Consider the following 20414-nt stretch of genomic DNA (forward strand, 5'->3'; position numbering starts at 1 on the left):
AAGATCCAGCCTGTAATAGAAACATGTGATGGAGCATTACTAACCTGACTCAGACGGTTCACCAAACCATCTAGGAGAGCTCCATTGGAAGCCATTTGGAAAGGGCAGGCACTTTCAAAAAGACTTGGCAGGTGATTGGATCAATCTGTCTATCACCTTCTATCATGGGCCACTTCTGATTGGTCAACAATGGCTGCTACATGTGGAGCACAGCACTTCTGATTGGTGTGGATGACTGACACACAAGAACAAAACACATTTTTAAAAAAGAAATCTCAGGCTTTGCGATTTGATAATTGCATCATTTCAAATCGCGAAGTCAAATCAAGTAAGCATTAATTATAAGCACTTATATTATAATATTAAGAAAAACAGTGTCAGATTAAGGACGTCAGTATAAAGAGGAAACAGGAACCCACGATGCCCTCTCGGCCTCTCGCAACGTGGCTCACACTGCTCTGCTCTGCCTGGCACTATAATTTGTTTAAAAGTTGATTTATGAACTAATTGTCTGTAATTGCCGCTTAGTGCCACCGTTAATCCAAGCTGTCTGCCTCCTGAAGCACATTAGGCCAGAATTGTATAATGAAGTAATTAGATCATTTACGTAGAAGAAAGTAGGGTTAGAAACTGGGAATAGATATCTAGAAAGCACAGTGAGAGTGTTCTCCGTCCAGCGACTGTGACACAAGCTCAGCAGAGTATGAGAAAATAGCCTCGCTGTGAGCTAATGATTCCCTTAATTAAAACTTGCACGAGTCAATTTGAACCTTCTTATACGGACATTTCCATTCTGTTTTGTTCGCGATGCCAGTTTTTGGAATCGACACAACTGCGGCATCTCACACATCACGTTATTCCAGCTTGCTAACAATCCTCAGCTGCTTCACACTTTGGAAAAAATATAGCTCTGTGTTTTTGTATTTGGCTTCTGTCAGCCGCCAGAATCTGCCATCACAACCAAGAGTGGCCCATTGTCTTCTCGCATTGTCATTGTTATTAGTCTTTTGGATTGCCTGTGGGGAAGCGAGCGCCAGGCTGGATAATTAGTTGTTCCTCGATGCCAGACGGGCACATTGCCGTCACTTGGAGGGGAAATGGAAAGTGGCATCACAGTAACGCCGGAACAACCTTTGGTGTGAGGCTCCAGCGCATCTGTCACACCACTAGCAATCGCCCCACTGGCAACACAACAACGCTTATACCAGCCTACAAAACACAGCATGGATAATGGCTTTATCTGAGACGGCATTACACTTGTCGTATTTGTCATAATTAGTTGTGGTGTGTGGGGGAATCGATACCCAGTTTGTCTGTTGTTGCCTCTGCTGATCATCGTGGACAAATGGGTTTTGGCATTTCTAATCTTTCATAAAAGAGACATCAGATGAACAAATAGAGGCCTTTTATTTATATACTGTGTTAAAGTTGTACGAAGCAAATGTTGGACTCTTTAAAGCCACTATTTTGCAGCGTCTGACCTCCTCGTGGCTGCGTCTTTCGGCGTTAAATGTCCAACTCTGATCTTGCTGCTGGTGGTCCTGGTGGTTTTACGTGAGATGTTTAAGATGATGAGGAGTATGGTGACACCCAGGAGGAAGGTGCCTCCGAAGCCCAGCAGGAGGCCATATAAGAGGGGCAGAGCCGAGTCGAGAGGCCCCTTCTGGTACAGAGGGACCGGAGCCCGTTGCACAATCAGATCCAGGTCACTCCATTTCAGATCCCTCACTAACACAAACACAAACGGGACGAATCAAGTCAGATTGCAGAGAAGAAAATTACCCTTATTCTCTCTTGATATAATACCTTAGATTGTATCGAAGTCTACGAGAAAATGTCCCTATTCCTCTCTTGATTTATTGCCTCAGATTATATAGAAGTCTATGAGAGAATTGCCCTCTTGATGTATTGCCTTATTGCCTCATATTGTATAGAAGTCTATGAGAGAATTACCCTCTTGATGTATTGCCTTATTGCCTCATATTGTATAGAAGTCTATGAGAGAATTACCCTCTTGATGTATTGCCTTATTGCCTCAGATTATATAGAAGTCTATGAGAGAATTGCCCTCTTGATGTATTGCCTTATTGCCTCAGATTATATAGAAGTCTATGAGAGAATTACCCTCTTGATGTATTGCCTTATTGCCTCATATTGTATAGAAGTCTATGAGAGAATTACCCTCTTGATGTATTGCCTTATTGCCTCATATTGTATAGAAGTCTATGAGAGAATTACCCTCTTGATGTATTGCCTTATTGCCTCAGATTATATAGAAGTCTATGAGAGAATTGCCCTCTTGATGTATAGCCTTATCGCCTCAGATTATATAGAAGTCTATGAGAGAATTACTCTCTTGATGTATTGCCTTATTGCCTCAGATTATATAGAAGTCTATGAGAGAATTACCCTCTTGATGTATTGCCTTATTGCCTCATATTGTATAGAAGTCTATGAGAGAATTACCCTCTTGATGTATTGCCTTATTGCCTCAGATTATATAGAAGTCTATGAGAGAATTACCCTCTTGATGTATTGCCTTATTGCCTCATATTGTATAGAAGTCTATGAGAGCATTACCCTCTTGATGTATTGCCTTATTGCCTCATATTGTATAGAAGTCTATGAGAGAATTACCCTCTTGATGTATTGCCTTATTGCCTCAGATTATATAGAAGTCTATGAGAGAATTACCCTCTTGATGTATTGCCTTATTGCCTCAGATTATATAGAAGTCTATGAGAGAATTGCCCTCTTGATGTATTGCCTTATTGCCTCATATTGTATAGAAGTCTACGAGAAAATGTGCCTACTTCATTTCATTTCATTTCAAACCTTTGTTTAGACAGATTGGTCCCTTGAGATCATCGATCTCATTTACAAGGGAGACCTGCATCATTTAGTTCCACATGAAACATAAAAACAACAAACAAACAAACAACAGATTTACATATTCAACATTTACAAATACCCAGAGTGTCAGAAAGCATTTCATTTAGACGTGCCTTAAATACATTAAGAGAAATAAAAATGCTCAATTTCAATTTTGCCTGTAGACTGTTCCAAGCAAGTGGAGCTGCGCACATAAAAGCTGTCTTACCTAAGACAGTCCTTACTCTTGGTACATCTAACAAGACTATATCCTGCGATCGCAGACAATAGCTTGCTTCTTGATATACTCCCTCAGATTGAATTAATCCCATTAAAAGGCTAAACGAACATTTAATTCTCTATCAAACAATTATTGCCCGTGTCTCCAAAGTCCGTCGCCTAAAAATGTGATTATTCAGTATTTAGTTGTCCTTTTCGACCGTTTTGTGTCCAAAAAAAACAAAAGAACGACGGCCAAAAAACCCAAGACCAGTAAACTATCGTCCCCTAAAAGTCTACGGGTCAGATACACCATAGCCACCTCAGAGGACTGTGGGAGTGTTCACTTGACAATGAAGCACCCAGGAGAACCAACAATTAAAATAGACGGGTGATAATTACATTTTTTGAATTTTGAGGAGTCCTGGGAAATACTCCTCCGCATAGAGAGAGTGTTGGGAAGTAATGAGTTGGAATAATGCCCACGGCCACCACCGAATCTAATCGGGCATCTCATCTAAACACGTAATGGATTCAGGGTTCAGAGGAACAGTATATTGTTTGTCATTCAGACATTATCTCCAGGTGGATAACCGCAAAACCTCCTCTTGACATCAACATCTTTCGGTTAGGGGTTAGGACTCCATCACCGTGTTGTAGGATGACCAGAGGTGGGAAGTAGTGGAGTACAAATACTTCATTACTGTACTTAAGTACATTTTTCTGGTATCAGCACTTTACTCCACTACTTATTTTTCTGATGACTTTTTACTTTCTACTTCTAACATGTTGAACCCAAATACCTGTACTTTCTACTTCTTACATGTTGAACTCAAATACCTGTACTTTCTACTTCTTACATGTTGAACTCAAATACCTGTACTTTCTACTTCTTACATGTTGAACACAAATACCTGTACTTTCTACTTCTTACATTTTGAACTCAAATACCTGTACTTTCTACTTCTTACATGTTGAACACAAATACCTGTACTTTCTACTTCTTACATGTTGAACCCAAATACCTGAACTTTCTACTTCTTACATTTTGAACACAAATACCTGTACTTTCTACTTCTTACATGTTGAACACAAATACCTGTACTTTCTACTTCTTATATTTTGAACACAAATACCTGTACTTTCTACTTCTTACATGTTGAACACAAATATCTGTACTTTCTACTTCTCTCATTTTCCAAACAGGCTGGTTCCTTTAGTCTGAATGTGTGTTTGGTGGCGTGATCATTATTATTTAGAGTCATTGCGTGCCTATTGATTTGAACACGATCCGTGTATCCATCATTTCCTGGTCTTCTCTAAAGAAGAGGGACCAATGAAAACGTTGTCATGTTGCCGTTGGTCACCATGGAAACATTCATTAGCTAACAATGACATTATTGTTCTATTAATATAAAGGGAGGTCAGGTACTCTTTAAAACAGCTGCTAGTTATGGGTACTTTTTACTGAAGTACATTTTAAAGCCTCTTTACTTTGACTTGAGTAAAGAAGTTTAGTCAGTACTTCTACTTTCACCAGAGTATTTTTAAACACGAGTATCTGTACTTCTACTTGAGCAAAGGATGTCTGTACTTTTGCCCTCTCTGAGGATGAATTACCTTTTCTTTTTCTGACCCTCTGGCCCTTCTTCTTCTTCTGGCCCTTTGTGTCAGATTGCTTCTCTGGGGGGTTTAGAGATTGGACATATTTGTGATAGTCTTCGACGTAGCGCTTCAAGCTCAAGGCTTTGTCCTGGTTGATGTTCTTCCCAACTTCTGTGGAAACAAAAAAAACACAGGGCTAAGCATCTCTGTCGCTTCAAATGCTAAAAGTGTTTGCATTTCATCCTTGGACATAATGGTTGTTTTTCTCGCCATGAACATAATTAGTTCTGGCAGGAGAGCAACGCGCCGGTTCACTATCAAACACTCCAGTTTCTACGTATGAGTACATCTCCTCAGAACTGCAATCAAGTGTATGATAACTGCCGCATCTACAGTCTCTCTCATCAAAGCCACCCACATGTCTTATAACTCATCTTTTTGCTTCTCGAAAGCTGCTGATGAAAGGAGCAGATGGTTTGTTCTGCGTTTGGTGTCAGCTCCACTGAGTCCCCTGTCAGATCATTTACACCTCCTTCCCTCCAAGCGCCACACTGTGGAGCACGCTGGTCTGCAACACATGCCACAGACTGGCAGTGTGCAGAAATGTGCCACTTTTGAGGCTCCAATTAAAACAAATCTCAAATTAATGAAGCAATTACGACCTGTTGTTCAAGTCTTTGGGGACAAAAATAAACCGAATTTGAAAATGCTGTGTTCATGAGTTTCTGTGTAAGGCGGCTTTTCCTATAAATACAATCATTTTTTATCCTACAATACAAAAACTCAAAATCTTGCCAAGTATATTTGTCTAATATCTACCGTAATTTTCGGACTATAAGCCGCACTGGACTATAAGCCGCAGCAGCTAAATTGAATGATGTGTACATATATAAGCCGCACTGGACTATAAGCCGCAGGTGTTTTAATGACCATTACCATATGTAAGGGTTCGTGCACAGAGGGGACTGTGGGGAAAGAGATGGCTGTTTGAGGAAGCTCCCATTTATTAACATTTCAACAAACAAGTTGCATATTTGCATAACGTATTCAAGTGTTAGCATTTAGTGCAATAGTAGCTACAGAACATGTGCTGTGTAAACTGTACTGTATCACATAGCGTTTCAGACACACAAACTTTTCAACTTTCAAACTCCCAGCGCACGTACCGGCAGTGATCTACAGCAGTGGTTTTCAACCAGTGGTACGGGGACAAACTGTCTCGCTCTCGTAATGTCTGTCTGTCTTGCTCTCGTTCTGTCTCTCGTACCACTCTCGGTTCCACTTTTACTTTTGCGCGCTACCTGTCTCACTCTTTTCCGGCCTCCAGCTTTTCCTGCTGGAGCCCGCCGCTTAAAGGTGGGGGGCGCGGACCGGCCATAGAGTCCATAGAGTTAAAGGTGGTGGACTGTAACCTGTAAAATCCATAGATCTAGGAGGTCCCCTAGTGGCCGCTAGCTGTAACAATCCATAGATTAGCCGCACCGTTATATAAGCCGCAGCGTCGAAAAATTGGAATAAAGGCGCGGCTTATAGTCCGAAAATTCCGGTAGTCAGAATATGTCTTTACACCTGCTTTAAGACATTATAGAGTGGTGCAGGAACAAGTCCTAAAACCCAGAAGTGAGTTTTACCACTTCCTGTTCCCTCGTCTCAGAGCCAATGGGATCTCTCCATAGGATTTAGGAAAACAGCTGGAAGTAAGGTCTGTGGTTGAGACTCAATGAAGAGACGGATCACGTTTTGTTCTACGACATTAAATCCATCAGCAGTGACCCCACTGGTGATTTCTGAAGAGTGGACGTGTCTGAAAAACGATGGTTGTTACCAAGTGGCTGAATAGGACTACAGAAGTCGTGGAGGCCGTTGTACGTCATTACGCCGAACACGTAAACACTCCTCTAAGTTAGTTTCTGTTCTGCTTGAGAGCAAGTCCCTGCCTCCTGCAGACTGTTCAAACAAACGCTTCAACTCGTACCATTTAGAATCTGTGTGTTTGAATATGGATCTGAAGTTGGCGTGACGTTGAAGTCGTGCTGCTGGACTCGGCTGTAGTTCCTTTATAGCATAACGTTAGCATTTTGCTTCTGGAGATTAGATTTATGACTCGAACATTTTAAAAGTACCGTAGACATGTGGAGATTATCCGGCTGAACAGAACGTGCATTTATCAAACAGGTTCGTTTTCTACAGACCTTATTTCGAGCTATTTTCCAAAATCCTATGGAGAAATCCCGTTGCTTTTTTGTGGAGGGAACCAGCAGTTTACTTCCGGGTAAATTTGTCATCCGTGCACCGCTCAATAACTTCAGAAGTAACACTGCAGTGAGATATCAGGTCTTGTTTTTAGACAATGCATCATCTTGTTCAGTCAAAACATCTTATTTTGAGACGTACCTCAGATGAAACTTGGAACATCACTAACATCAGAAAACAGAAACACTTTTGTGCATTTGCGGCTTATATTGTAACAACATTTCCTGATTCTGGTGAAATATAGTTCGAAATGTGTTCTCCCGGCTAATTACAAGATGTGATTTATCTAAATATCCCGTCTTATTTCAACAAATCTTATCAAGCTAATGTTCACTTGTTCTATTGGCAGATTGTTGCACTTATTTCAAGACACCTCAGTAAGTATCATTTCCTTTTTCTTTCATTTATTTGCATTGAATTTGATATTGAGTTAATCCAAAAGTAACAGAAGGTAATCAGATTGCTTTTACACTGTGATACTAAGATGACTGATTGGTAACTAGTAATTACTAAACAGGATAATGTCTCGCGCTGAGATGGAAAGTGCAAAAATGTGTCACTTTTGAGGCTCCAATTAAAACAAATCTCAAAGTACTGAAGCAATTACGGCCTGTTGTTCAAATAGTGAGGTCCAAAAATAAACCAAATTTGAAAATGTATCCTCACACGTACCCAAATGAGGCTTTGTTCCACTTTCCTGTTGTCAAGGGACGTGCTGAGAAAACACTATTCTACTAACTCTTTTAATTTGCTGCACCACACAGGATTATTTTAATAAAACATGTGATGTTATGCAAAACTAATGTATTTTATATCAAGGTTTTTCCAATGTAAAAAAAGATTGTCAATTTCAAAATATGTTTGAACTCACAGAAAGATCGAAATACTGTTTCCCACAGTCCCGAGGTATAAAAAACTCACACATTAAAATGCAAAAACACTCAATGATTTACAAAAAACCCACAAAATAACCGTTTACTTGAGTAAGCAGGATATATACAGTATAAAAAAAGATGATGTACATAGTGCAAATGGAAATGCAAAAATTGTCCATAGCAGCGTAAAAGCATGTTTGAATGTATATGTTTTGTGAAAAGACGAGTGACTCATTGTAATGGGACCATGATCTGTGAGAGGTGAATAACACAATTGCACTAAATATTGATTTCATTGATAGTAATAAAAGGTACAAACTATAAAAATCCGGATTTGGGGGTTTCTGACCATTTTGGGTTGATTAAACATGCACAGGTCACATTGTATATTACTGTAACTACATCATATACAATGTTGTTGTTTGTTTTTAATCTGTAAAGCCCACTGAGATGAACGTTTTTTGTGATGTTGGGTGGCTGTGGCTCAGTGGATAGTGTGCTGGACTTCGAAGCAGGGAGTAGCGGGTTCAAACCCCACTGCAGTCAGCATGTCGTTGTGTCCCTGAGACACTTCACCTCAAATGTCTCCTGTGGGGATTGCCCACAGAATTGAGTATGGAAGACGCTTTGGATAAAAGTGTCGAACATGTAATGTGATATTGGGCTATACAAATAAAGTTTGATTTGATTGAGCCTTGAATATTATTGCTGTAACATAAAAACGAATATGAAAGGAGGGTTAAATAATTGATCCAGAGCTGCAGAGTCTCTGTTTCTATTAAACTCCTGCACTTTTGGAAGAACATCCATAACATTCATCTGTTTTTGGTGTGAAAATACTGAATGTACTCTTCCAATATCAGAGTGCACATGCTAACAAAGGTATCAACTGTAGCTGTGAACATGACAGGATGTGTGATTACCTAGAAGAGCATCAGGACTGTTTGAGGCATATGATAGCTATGTGATTAACATGATGATTCAGCCTCTATGGAGAGAGACATATGACAAGCATGCTCATTTCTGACGTGGAGCTAATCTGAAGTAAACATTGAATACTGCTTTCTATTCCTCCATCTTGAGACTGTGTGACTCCCTCTCTTGGATATCAGCATGTGAAGGACACTGTTAGGGAACTAGTTGATGCTCTGTATGTGATGACTCCTTCCATTCTGGAGAGGATCACACATACATGGATCCTGATTGAAGCTCAACCCGGGGATGAGGGATGTTTTTCTAACAGAAAGCTCGTTTAATTATTCAGAAGAAGGGGAGAGTTTGTTCTCTGCATCGGAGTGTGGACAAGATGCACAACATCAATATTAAGCTACAGATACATGGATCCTGAGATTGAAGATCAAGCCGGGGACCAGGGAGATTTTCCAACAGTTTGCAACTTACAAATTATAATCTGTATATACTCTCCTTACACTAATTATATTCTATTTTATTTGTATTTACTTGTACTATTTTAACTATTGTACCTGTTGTATTGTGTTGCACTGTTGGAGGAGGCTGTGACCTCAGATTTTCATTGATATATCTGTAGCTATGTACAAATGACAAGAAAAGCCTTGAATCTTGGTTGCTTCTCACCGATGGCGATGTCTGTCCTCCCGATGTGCTGCAGGGCTCGAGTCAACCTGTCTTGGTACGTCTGCTCTCCGTTCGTCAGCAGCCAGTCAGTCAGCGCCGCCCGGCACTCTGCCTCCAGGTCTGAGAAACACAAAGCATCTGGCCGTCAGACAGGAACGTTTCTGACAGATAGACTGCTGCAAGAAGCTCCTGCAGCTGAGGAGGAGCAGAGAGAGAAGTACACACATCCTTTACTCAAGAAGAAGTACAGATACTGGTGTTTAAAAATACTCTGGTGAAAGTAGAAGTACTGACTAAACTTCTTTACTCAAGTCAAAGTAAAGAGGCTTTGAAATGTACTTCAGTAAAAAGTACCCATAACTAGCAGCTGTTTTAAAGAGTACCTGACCTCCCTTTATATTAATAGAACAATAATGTCATTGTTAGCTAATGAATGTTTCCATGGTGACCAACGGCAACATGACAACGTTTTCATTGGTCCCTCTTCTTTAGAGAAGACCAGGAAATGATGGATACACGGATCGTGTTCAAATCAATAGGCACGCAATGACTCTAAATAATAATGATCACGCCACCAAACACACATTCAGACTAAAGGAACCAGCCTGTTTGGGAAATGAGAGAAGTAGAAAGTACAGGTATTTGAGTTCAACATGTAAGAAGTAGAAAGTACAGGTATTTGAGTTCAACATGTAAGAAGTAGAAAGTACAGGTATTTGTGTTCAACATGTAAGAAGTAGAAAGTACAGGTATTTGAGTTCAACATGTAAGAAGTAGAAAGTAAAGGTATTTGAGTTCAACATGTAAGAAGTAGAAAGTACAGGTATTTGTGTTCAACATGTAAGAAGTAGAAAGTACAGGTATTTGAGTTCAACATGTAAGAAGTAGAAAGTACAGGTATTAGTGTTCAACATGTATAGTAATAAAAAATAAGTAGTGGAGTAAAGTACTGATACCAGAACAATGTACTTAAAGGTGGGGTAGGTCATTTTGAAGAAACCAGCTCGAGTGCGCTAGAATTTGAAAATACACAGCCGGAACAAATCTGCCCCTTCCTTCAGACTTCCTTACAGAGCCCCTCCTCCAACACACACGAACGGGCACATGACCAATGAGGGCACGAGATAAGTTTGTGCACAGATGGAAGGCTGACAGGCAGGTAGGCTATCCAGTTACTTTAGCCGGGCCGGCTCAGATGATTGGTCGTGCTTTTTACAGCGCCACGGCTTCCACAGATTACATTTTTTAATGGATTTATTGTCAAAGCACTTCAGATATTCATTGCTATCTGGATGTTAAGAGCATTCCATGGTATATAACAAAAAGTGTATCTCGAGCCGGTTTCTCAAACTTACCTCCCCCACCCTTAAGTACAGTAACGAAGTATTTGTACTCAACGTTTTTTTAACTTGCTTTGTTGGCAACTTGGACTGGAGTTGGAGCCAAGGAACTTTTGAAATCCTTAAAGTTATGATTGTAACGTACATGAAATTAATTGTATATTTTGAAGGCCTTTTAGAAAATCACATGTTTGTATGTAATGGATCACATGTGCTTGGCAAAATGGTTCAAGAGTACCGCCTAAAACACGGCCCTATATTTGCAAATGTACCAGACATATGAAATTTGATGGGCATTTGTATCACATGGAGACGACCGAAAAAGTGTTTTTCATGTACCTCCGAGTTACTTGCTTCAGAAGCGAAGCAAGAATCCTTCCTAGCATCGTAAAACGAAGAATTGTGGAACAGGCTAACAGGTGTGCAGGCAGGTGTGCGTCATATGCGAGGCCCCGCCTTAAATGGAGCACAATTTCCGCCAAAGATTTGGAAATTGGTCCGTGCGCAAAGCATTGTGGGGATTTTAAGACCGCGGAGTCTACACATATGCAGCCTCGAAATGTCTCGCTACGAAGTACGCCGGCCTCGGTAGAATTCCAAGTATGCTGGACATTGGAACAGTACTTCGGCGGCACTCGATGACGTAGCATGCTTGAAATAGTGGCTCTGGTGCATCCTTCCTCGACATTGAGAAACACCCCCGAAACCCAACAGGAAGTCAGCCATTTTGAATTTGGTGTGTTATTTTTTTAATGTTTTTGGGCCATTTTCAGGCCCCATAACTAAACACAAACTCCCCCAACAGTTTTAATTTAGATAGACTTCACATTTTGTCACTTTTACTATGTGATGAAGACTTTAATGCATCAACAATTATAATATAATAATGTTAAATATACTGTGTGGTACTTAAACGTGCCATTTAGCATTTTACTTTTGGTTCTAATTGGTTCTATATTTGAATGCTAATACTTTGGTACTTTTGCTCATAGTTTTGAATGCAGGACTTTTACTTATAACTGGGTATTTTTACACTGTAGCTTTCCTACTTTATTTGGGTACTTCTTGCACCCCTGGTCAATCTCTATCTCCTCCACTCAGTCTAGTAACAGTATGGTTAATATTCTAGTGCTCTTTCCATTCCTTCCTATAATGCTTATTTAGTAGATGAGGAGGAGTACTGACCCTGAGATGAAGAGGCGTCTCTCTTGGCTCGAGGTTTCAGATCTAGTTGATTATTTTCCGGTGCGAGGCGTTCGAGGTGCTGGAAGATGTTCTCCTCGGGGTGAGACAGGGTCCTCAGAAGATCCTCACACTCTCTAGATGTCAACATCTCCACTAACCTCTGCAGCTGATGGACACCGATGTCCTCCGCCACTGATAACACATTACAAACAAGTGATATAATAACTCTAGGATCAGTTGAGCCCACAGGACAGAGGCTTGTGTGAACTGTCACAAGAAGGCATGACCATCAGTAAACTGTGAAACGCAGTTAATGGAGCTGACACTTCACAACGCTCCGCAGCATGCTTTCAATTAGCAAGTGTGTGGCGTGAAGCTGTCATGTTCATCTGCTCAGAATAGAAACTGAAATATCACAAACAGAGGAATCAGCGTTTCTGTGTGCTGATGCAACAGGACAGGCTCCGGAAGTAATGGATTACATGCAACGGGTAATCATAGAAAAAAGATATCCCCTTATACGACCAGGATTTCAGTGTCAGTACAAACCTAAAAATATCATATAGTGTTGGTTGTAAATATTATCTCTTCTCTGTAAACTGTACTGTTCTGTAGGTTAATACTTTAATCTATACCTGGATCTGCTTTGTGGGGTCTTAGTTGTTTTTAACATGTGGCCCTAATTCTCTTATTTTCAAAATTCTGACTTATTTTTGAAATCTCACTTTTTTCAAATTCCTGACTTTTCATTATTTTAACATGCTTTTCAAAATTCTCAATTTTTTCTTTACAAAGATCTCACTTTTTGGAAATAATTCGGATTTTAATTTTTTGTTGACATTTTTACCAAATTTCGATATTCTTAATCAATTCAAATTTCCGACTATTTAAAAAAAATCTCATTTCCCTCCCACAAAAAATCTCATATTTTTCCCAAAAAATCTCACTTTTTTACTTATTCCTGCCTTCTCACAGAATTCTCACTTTTGTTTTGCAAAAATCTCACATTTTGGAAAAAGTCGGACTTTTCTTTTCAAATTCCCATTTATTTATTTTTATTCTCACTTTTCCCCCCAAAATCTCCATTATTTAAAATTCCTGACCTACTACATAGCACGCATGAAGCGGTTGATGTGAATGCCCCTGCGCGATTGAAGAGGTTCGCGACTACCGCTCGAGTTCAATTTGTTCAACTCCAGCGTCAAATTCGCATGACGCAATCTCGCGGTAACCAATCAGCGGTGAGGATCTCCGCCTGCCGCCACTGACGTTGAAACAGAAAACCAAAACATCCGCTGTTAGCTGTTAGCATTCAGAGCTCCTCATATCTGTTCAGAAACTATAGACTAAAGTTAAAGAAGAACAAACCACAGACTGTCTGTGTCATTGTGAATACAGTCACTGGTTTATTTCTGTCTGTAGGCCGTTGTTGTGAGTGTGGACGGTCGGAGCATATACAACGTTAGCTTGTATAACACAAACACGCATTTTAAAAGGTGTTCGCCTGCCATCTTGTCTGCACTTGGGTTGCCAGAAACTGACCATGATCAAAATCGATTATTCGGCAGCCCTGGCGAATAATAATCGATTATTCAACCGCTTACATGTATTCACATAGCCCTCATCAGTTGAATTAAGCTATACTTTTGTACACGTGTGAAATTGCAATTCCTAAAGCTTATCAAAAATCTTAACTTCACATCAAGGTCAACGAAAATGTCTCTCGTATTATTATGGCCCACATATTAAGAACATCACTGACAATTCACATAAATGTCCTTAATCACCACCTTAGAAGCATTTCACTCTCTTTCACAGTTAGTGAGATGAATGGCGCTGCATGGAGTCCATCATAGAGGTGTATGCTGGAGTGGACCCACTTAGGTTCACTCTAATAGAGTCATTTAAATGTTCATCAGTCAGTCTTGTTCTGTATTTAGATTGCATGACATTCATAGAAAAAGCTGCTTCACAAAGGTTTGTAGAACAGAAGCAAATAAAGCAGACATGTTCAGTGCTGCTTGGTGGATGTTCTTATAGTTTTCTGGGTCTACAAGGCTCCAGAAATGTTGTGAGTTTTGCTGAGACTTAAGCTGAACATTATTTTGGAGATTTATAACCTCTATTTCCATCTCCACAGGATTGACTGAACAGTTGTTCAGCCATCTTTTTCTTCGTCTTCGTCTTGACATTAAATTATAAACCATAATAAATCAATTGTATAGCCAGGTCTAGCCTCCCTATATCTGTGTGTGAAATTGTTCCATCCTCAAAAATAAAAAACTAATACTGCTTCCGTCTAGCTGCAGCTTCTAGCTACGTCTTCTGTTTGAAAAAAAGACAATGAATGTCTTGAATGTGGCATCACACACATGACTTGAGTCTGAACACAGCAGACAACAGGAGTATTTACAATAGCATTATAAAAGCAAAAATAGTGCATGTGGGTGCACACTTATTCTCTGTTTTACTGTTACATAAATCCCATGAATGTATGAGATTAAGTTAGCTTCATCATATCTCAATCAGTGATTAATAAAGTTTCTATCGGGTCACTATCAGCCATTATTTTCAGGGAGGGGGCGGGGTTCGGAGGACATTTGGGGTGAAGTGTCTTGCCCAGCAGGGACACAACGACATGCTGAGTGGGGTTTGAACCTGTGACTCCCTGATCCCAACACCAAGGCTCTACCCACTGCGCCACACGCCACACGTGAGAAACAAGACGGTGATCGCGCAACGTTTCCTCATGCCTTCACAAACTTTACATAAGTATTTATCAATTGAAAATAGCAAGAGGACATTCATCCTCTGCAATCCAAGACTTGATTAAATCCACCAAAAACCTGGAGTGATTTTTTTTCAAAAAACACAAATCCCTCCCTGTGTGTCTCTGAGCCGCAGCGACACGGCCTGATTCAGAGCGGGTCATTCTGCTGTTGGTTCTGGACTGCTGTTGGTGGAGAAAGCAGACTGCTCCGTGTGTGGTGTCGCTGTGCTGCTGTCACGTCTGTTCCTTGATCTACTCTGCGTCACCGACCAGTTTGATGTGTGTGACAGAAACAATTCTCAAACAAAAAAACGTTATCGTCCAGCCGCGATCGCGTCCGGTGTCAACGCATCATACATTTCACTTTTTAAACTGTTAATTCAGGTGAACCTATGTTCATAACATAGTGTGTGTGAGCTTAACTGTGTGTATTAAACTAAAACGGAGCATTTTCTGTCAGCTCAGATTTGATTTCTGCTCATGAGTTTCATTATTGGTTATATGATTCATTTCTGATCCTAAATATCTTGGTTTCTTCTTTTCTAAGGTCACATTGTTCTGTTGTCTTACATTGAAAAAACATCTTATTGATATTTCCTTTTTGTTTTATTTATTTGCATTGCATTTGAGATTGAGGTCATCCAGAAGTAACAGAAAGTAATCAGGTTACTTTTACATTGTGATACTCAGATTACCGATTGCATTATTTGTACAGGTAACTAGTAAACGGATCGTTTCTCTCACCTGTGTCCTCGCCCTGAGAGGAACTCAGTTTGAGAAAGATGAAGAAGAGCCAGAGGTCCCAGTCTTTCATTTCAGATGAAGTTTAAAATAAATCCACACTGAACGTAAACAATGAAAAAGAATGATGGTGGAGTTTATTTTCAAATATGGATCTAGAATGTGTCTATTTTGTAGACAGCCAATCACCATGCAAGAGACATTTGTTAACTTCCAGAACATAGTGACATCACTACAGAACACTCACGCTCCTATTGGCTAGAGCTCCAACACATTGCACGTGATAGGCTAAGGGGGCGGGACATCTCTAAGCGGTTGACCAATCACAACAGAGCCGGCCAGCTAACCAATCAGAGTAGACTGGACTCTGGTTTCAGACAGAGGGTGAAAAGAGGTGCTGCAGCACAGACAGTATGAGAAAAATAAAGAGCTTTTGAACATTAAAGCATGGAGACATGTAGAGACACTACATACTGATATACACCTGAACATCAGCAGGAGAGGACTCTTTAAAGTAGAGACACTACATACTGATATACACCTGAACATCAGCAGAAGAGGACTCTTTAAAGTAGAGACACTACATACTGATATAAACCTGAACATCAGCAGGAGAGGACTCTTTAAAGTAGAAACACTACATACTGATATACACCTGAACATCAGCAGGAGAGGACTCTTTAAAGTAGAGACACTACATACTGATATACACCTGAACCACAGCAGGAGAGGACTCTTTAAAGTAGAGACACTACATACTGATATACACCTGAACATCAGCAGGAGAGGACTCTTTAAAGTAGAGACACTACATACTGATATACACCTGAACATCAGCAGGAGAGGACTCTTTAAATTAGAGACACTACATACTGATATACACCTGAACATCAGCAGGAGAGGACTCTTTAAAGTAGAGACACTACATACTGATATACACCTGAACATCAGCAGGAGAGGACTCTTTAAAGTAGATACACTACATACTGATATACACCTGAACATCAGCAGGAGAGGACTCTTTAAAGTAGAGACACTACATACTGATATACACCTGAACATCAGCAGGAGAGGACTCTTTAAAGTAGAGACACTACATACTGATATACACCTGAACATCAGCAGGAGAGGACTCTTTAAAGTAGAGACACTACATACTGATATACACCTGAACATCAGCAGGAGAGGACTCTTTAAAGTAGAGACACTACATACTGATATACACCTGAACATCAGCAAGAGAGGACTCTTTAAAGTAGAGACACTACATACTGATATACACCTGAACATCAGCAGGAGAGGACTCTTTAAAGTAGAGACACTACATACTGATATACACCTGAACATCAGCAGGAGAGGACTCTTTAAAGGAGAGACACTACATACTGATATACACCTGAACATCAGCAGGAGAGGAGTCTTTAAAGTAGAGACACTACATACTGATATACACCTGAACATCAGCAGGAGAGGACTCTTTAAAGGAGAGACACTACATACTGATATACACCTGAACATCAGCAGGAGAGGACTCTTTAAAGGAGAGACACTACATACTGATATACACCTGAACATCAGCAGGAGAGGACTCTTTAAAGTAGAGACACTACATACTGATATACACCTGAACATCAGCAGGAGAGGACTCTTTAAAGGAGAGACACTACATACTGATATACACCTGAACATCAGCAGGAGAGGACTCTTTAAAGACATGTCAGTAGCATTTATTATGATCATTTTGATGTATTTTTGCAATAGGTTACTTTACTCCTAAGACTTATACTCAAGTATAATTCTTTATGCAGTATTTGTATTTGTAATGGAGTATTTTTAAAGTGCAGTATTACTTCTTATTAGTAGGATCTGATAGCTTTTTCCACTTTATCAGGAAATGAAGTGTGTTTTTTTCACCAGACTTTCTGCTAAATGTTGTTTTTATTCATAAAGTATTTCTAGTCTTTTAAAGTTCCATACATTATAACAAAATCACATTAAAACCTAACAGCTGCTTATTTAGACTATTTACATTTTTAAATGATCATTCAACATTCAATGTTAATTAATTGTTCACAAATCTCCACATGCAACGCTCTGTTTTTATTTTATTTAAAATGCTGTTGAACTTTATCGCCGTTTTTTAAACGACAAAGCCTTTATATAGAATCTGTATCATTGCAATGCAAAGTGTAAAACAGAAAAACACTTGTATTGTCTTCCTCTGATGTGCACTTTACGGAGGAACATGTTGTGCTTGAGATGTAGAGAGAAAACATTACTGGGCTACAGTGAGGACTTGTTTTCAATTGTTATTAAGCTTCATTTGCCAAACAGGAAAGGTTGTGTGTGTGGGCTGAGGCTCAAATTCTCAGTGTTTGCTAATGAAAAAATAATAATAATCAAGCTCTGGGGCTGAGCGGCACAGAAAGTCGAGTGTGGGCGGAGGAATGGGTGCCGGTGGTGAAGAAAAAAGAAACTGGGCACGAGGTCAGGGATATTTATTCATATTAGAGAGATGCTCAGTACAGTGTTGATGAGAATACACAATGCAGCAAATATACAAGCAGTTTCCAACATGCAAAATGTAACTTTGAAATGCCTTCTGGTTGTTTGTGCAGCAGTGTCCCCCATGTCTCTTACACTTCACACCACTGAAATCTGGTTGGATGCAGATACAGACTCCGGTGGAATGAAGGATAGAACACATGGGATAGTCTTGCAGAAAAAACTGTCTGGAAATACAAGGAAACAAACAAACACACATACATCCCCTACAAAGTGAAGATTCTGCTTTCTTTATTGACTTGTTTCAAACAAAACTGGAGAAAATACAGAGTCGAGGTGTAGAATATGTAAAGAAAACACGGTTAATATGAACAAATAATCTCATAAGAGAAGTCCCAGCCTCCCATACCTGGAGACATGGCCTCGATTTGGCCATAAAATCAGAAACAAAGAGACACGATTATGCAAACGTCTAAATCAGACACATGTTGTGTGATATTTTCTAAGCATTCATCGGGAACATGGAGGAAAACCTGTGAGTTGGAAGGAGTTTTTGCAGGAGTTGGATGTCGGCCTCTCCCTTTTTTCTTGACTTCAAGTCTAAACGAGACCAAGGCCACATGGGATAGTCTTGCAGAAAAGTCTCTGGGAATGAAGGACACAAACAAACAAACAAACACACAAACAAACATAAATCTGCTAAAAAGTGAAGATTCTGTTTTATTTATTGACAAAACTGGAGAAAGTGTAGATAATGTAGTGAAAACACGTATATTATAAACACAACATCAGTCCCACCCTCTCATACCTGCACCCATGGCCTCAATTTAGCAATAAAATCAGAAACAAAGAGACATTAAGTTGCACACGATTAAGCCAACGAATGAAACTGAGTTGGAGGGAGTTTTTGCAGGAGTTGGATTTCGGCCTCTCCCTTTTTTTTGACTTCAAGTCTTAACGTGCTCTTTGGCTTCAGGCTGAAATCCTGGCGCGTTATCACAGGCCTGAGCTGAGTTTGCTTAGAAAATGCATCCCCCCCCCCCCCAAAACCCCCGCCACCAGACACCTACTATCTCCCCGCCTCAGAGTCCTGCTCCTGGGGAACACAACACTCACCTGAAGCTCTCAGATAGTCACACTTCTTCTTCTCTTATGCACACTTTCTCACTAACTTCTACGCCCCAAAAATCTGCTGAATCCTGACACCAACGCTGCCTAAAAGCATGCAATTCCTCCAGGTCATTTTTTTTATAAATTAACTCCAGGTAAAGTAGACAAATCTGCTCTGTCTCACCACGCTTTTAAATGCATTACTCACCTAAGTTTCTGCTTTAGTTCCCCTGTGAATAAAAAGCGAATCTAAAGACAAAAAGCTTGCAGCCGTCTTCAGAGGACTGACGCCTCGGTGTCCTGTCTCCTCTCTGGCTTTTTTCTCTACCTGATTCAGGTACTAGTGTTTTAGAAGCCTGCGTCGACCAATCAGATTCGAGCACCTGAGTTAAGCTCCACCCCCTTTTTTCCAACCGTAAAAAAAAACGCCACACCCTGCCATGTGGGATAGAGAAAAAGAAGAAGTAATAAACACAGAAATCAAAGTAAAGGTTTAATAAAATCATCGGTAACACTTTATTTTAAGGTACACATTAACTAGTTGTTCATGAACATGCATATTAGCAGTATATTGGCTTTGTATTAGCCAGTATAAAAAATGGCTTATTCTACATGACCATATTCTACAAGTACTAGGCCATTAGTTAAAAGGTTGTTTTTAGTAACCCTCTAATTAGTGCTTATTTATTGTAAGTAAGGACGTTGTTGGACATGTGTTTTGATTTTAAAGGGGACCTATCATGCAAAATGCACTTTTTGATGTCTTTTATACATAAAGATGTGTCCCCGGTGTGTCGGGGAACTCACGCAGCGTCAGAAAATAAGACACTCTCTTTTCCTCCGTACCCAAATCTCTAAAAACGGTGGAACAACGGAGCTGATCCAGATTTGCGTCCGATATGACGTAATATCTGAAATGTGGACCCACGGTCCTATCAGAAACGTTGCTATCAGAAACAATGCCCGACTGTTTTGGACGTAATATGGTCGGTGTTTACATTAGCATCGCTAACACTCAGAGCTAACCTGTACTGGAGAGCATGTGTGTGAAGAAGCAGGAAGTAAAAAGGAACTCACCTTGTGGTATAACCGGCAAGAGAGAAAGCCTTTGAGCTCCATACTGTTTCAGAGATAATCCTTGATAATCCATGATATGGCGTTTCATCACGGCAGTATTTAGTTTAGACAGTAGCTGCCGGGTCCCACATGAGCTCAGACCCCTCCCCTTTTATTTTTTATCAATTTTTGTAAAGCTTTATACCCCAAATCAGCACTTTTGAAACAGGAAGTGAAATAGAGGGATATGAGGCATGGCTAGAATGGGTGATCTGTTTGGTATTTTTA

The 20414-nt window shown here is 40.0% G+C and overlaps 1 protein-coding gene and 1 long non-coding RNA gene across 2 annotated transcripts; both read right to left on the reverse strand.

Moving 5' to 3' along the window:
• Positions 1-1462: 1462 nt before the first annotated feature.
• Positions 1463-15528, reverse strand: tmdd1 (transmembrane and death domain 1; the record flags this gene model as incomplete). The annotated part of the gene is made up of 5 exons (XM_079678746.1): positions 1463-1728; positions 4711-4866; positions 9420-9539; positions 11945-12136; positions 15459-15528. The coding sequence occupies 5 exons, from the start codon at positions 15526-15528 to the stop codon at positions 1463-1465; spliced, it is 804 nt and encodes a 267-aa protein (XP_079534872.1).
• A 2701-nt stretch (positions 15529-18229) lies between these two features.
• Positions 18230-19375, reverse strand: LOC307036857. Its single transcript, XR_013807493.1, has 2 exons — positions 19279-19375; positions 18230-18605 (listed from the first exon to the last, which is right to left on the reverse strand). It is a non-coding gene; the product is annotated as an uncharacterized lncRNA (long non-coding RNA).
• Between the last annotated feature and the right edge of the window lie 1039 nt (positions 19376-20414).

This window comes from Notothenia rossii (assembly GCF_949606895.1).
Source record: "Notothenia rossii genome assembly, chromosome: 4".
Classification (NCBI taxonomy): Eukaryota; Metazoa; Chordata; class Actinopteri; order Perciformes; family Nototheniidae; genus Notothenia; species Notothenia rossii.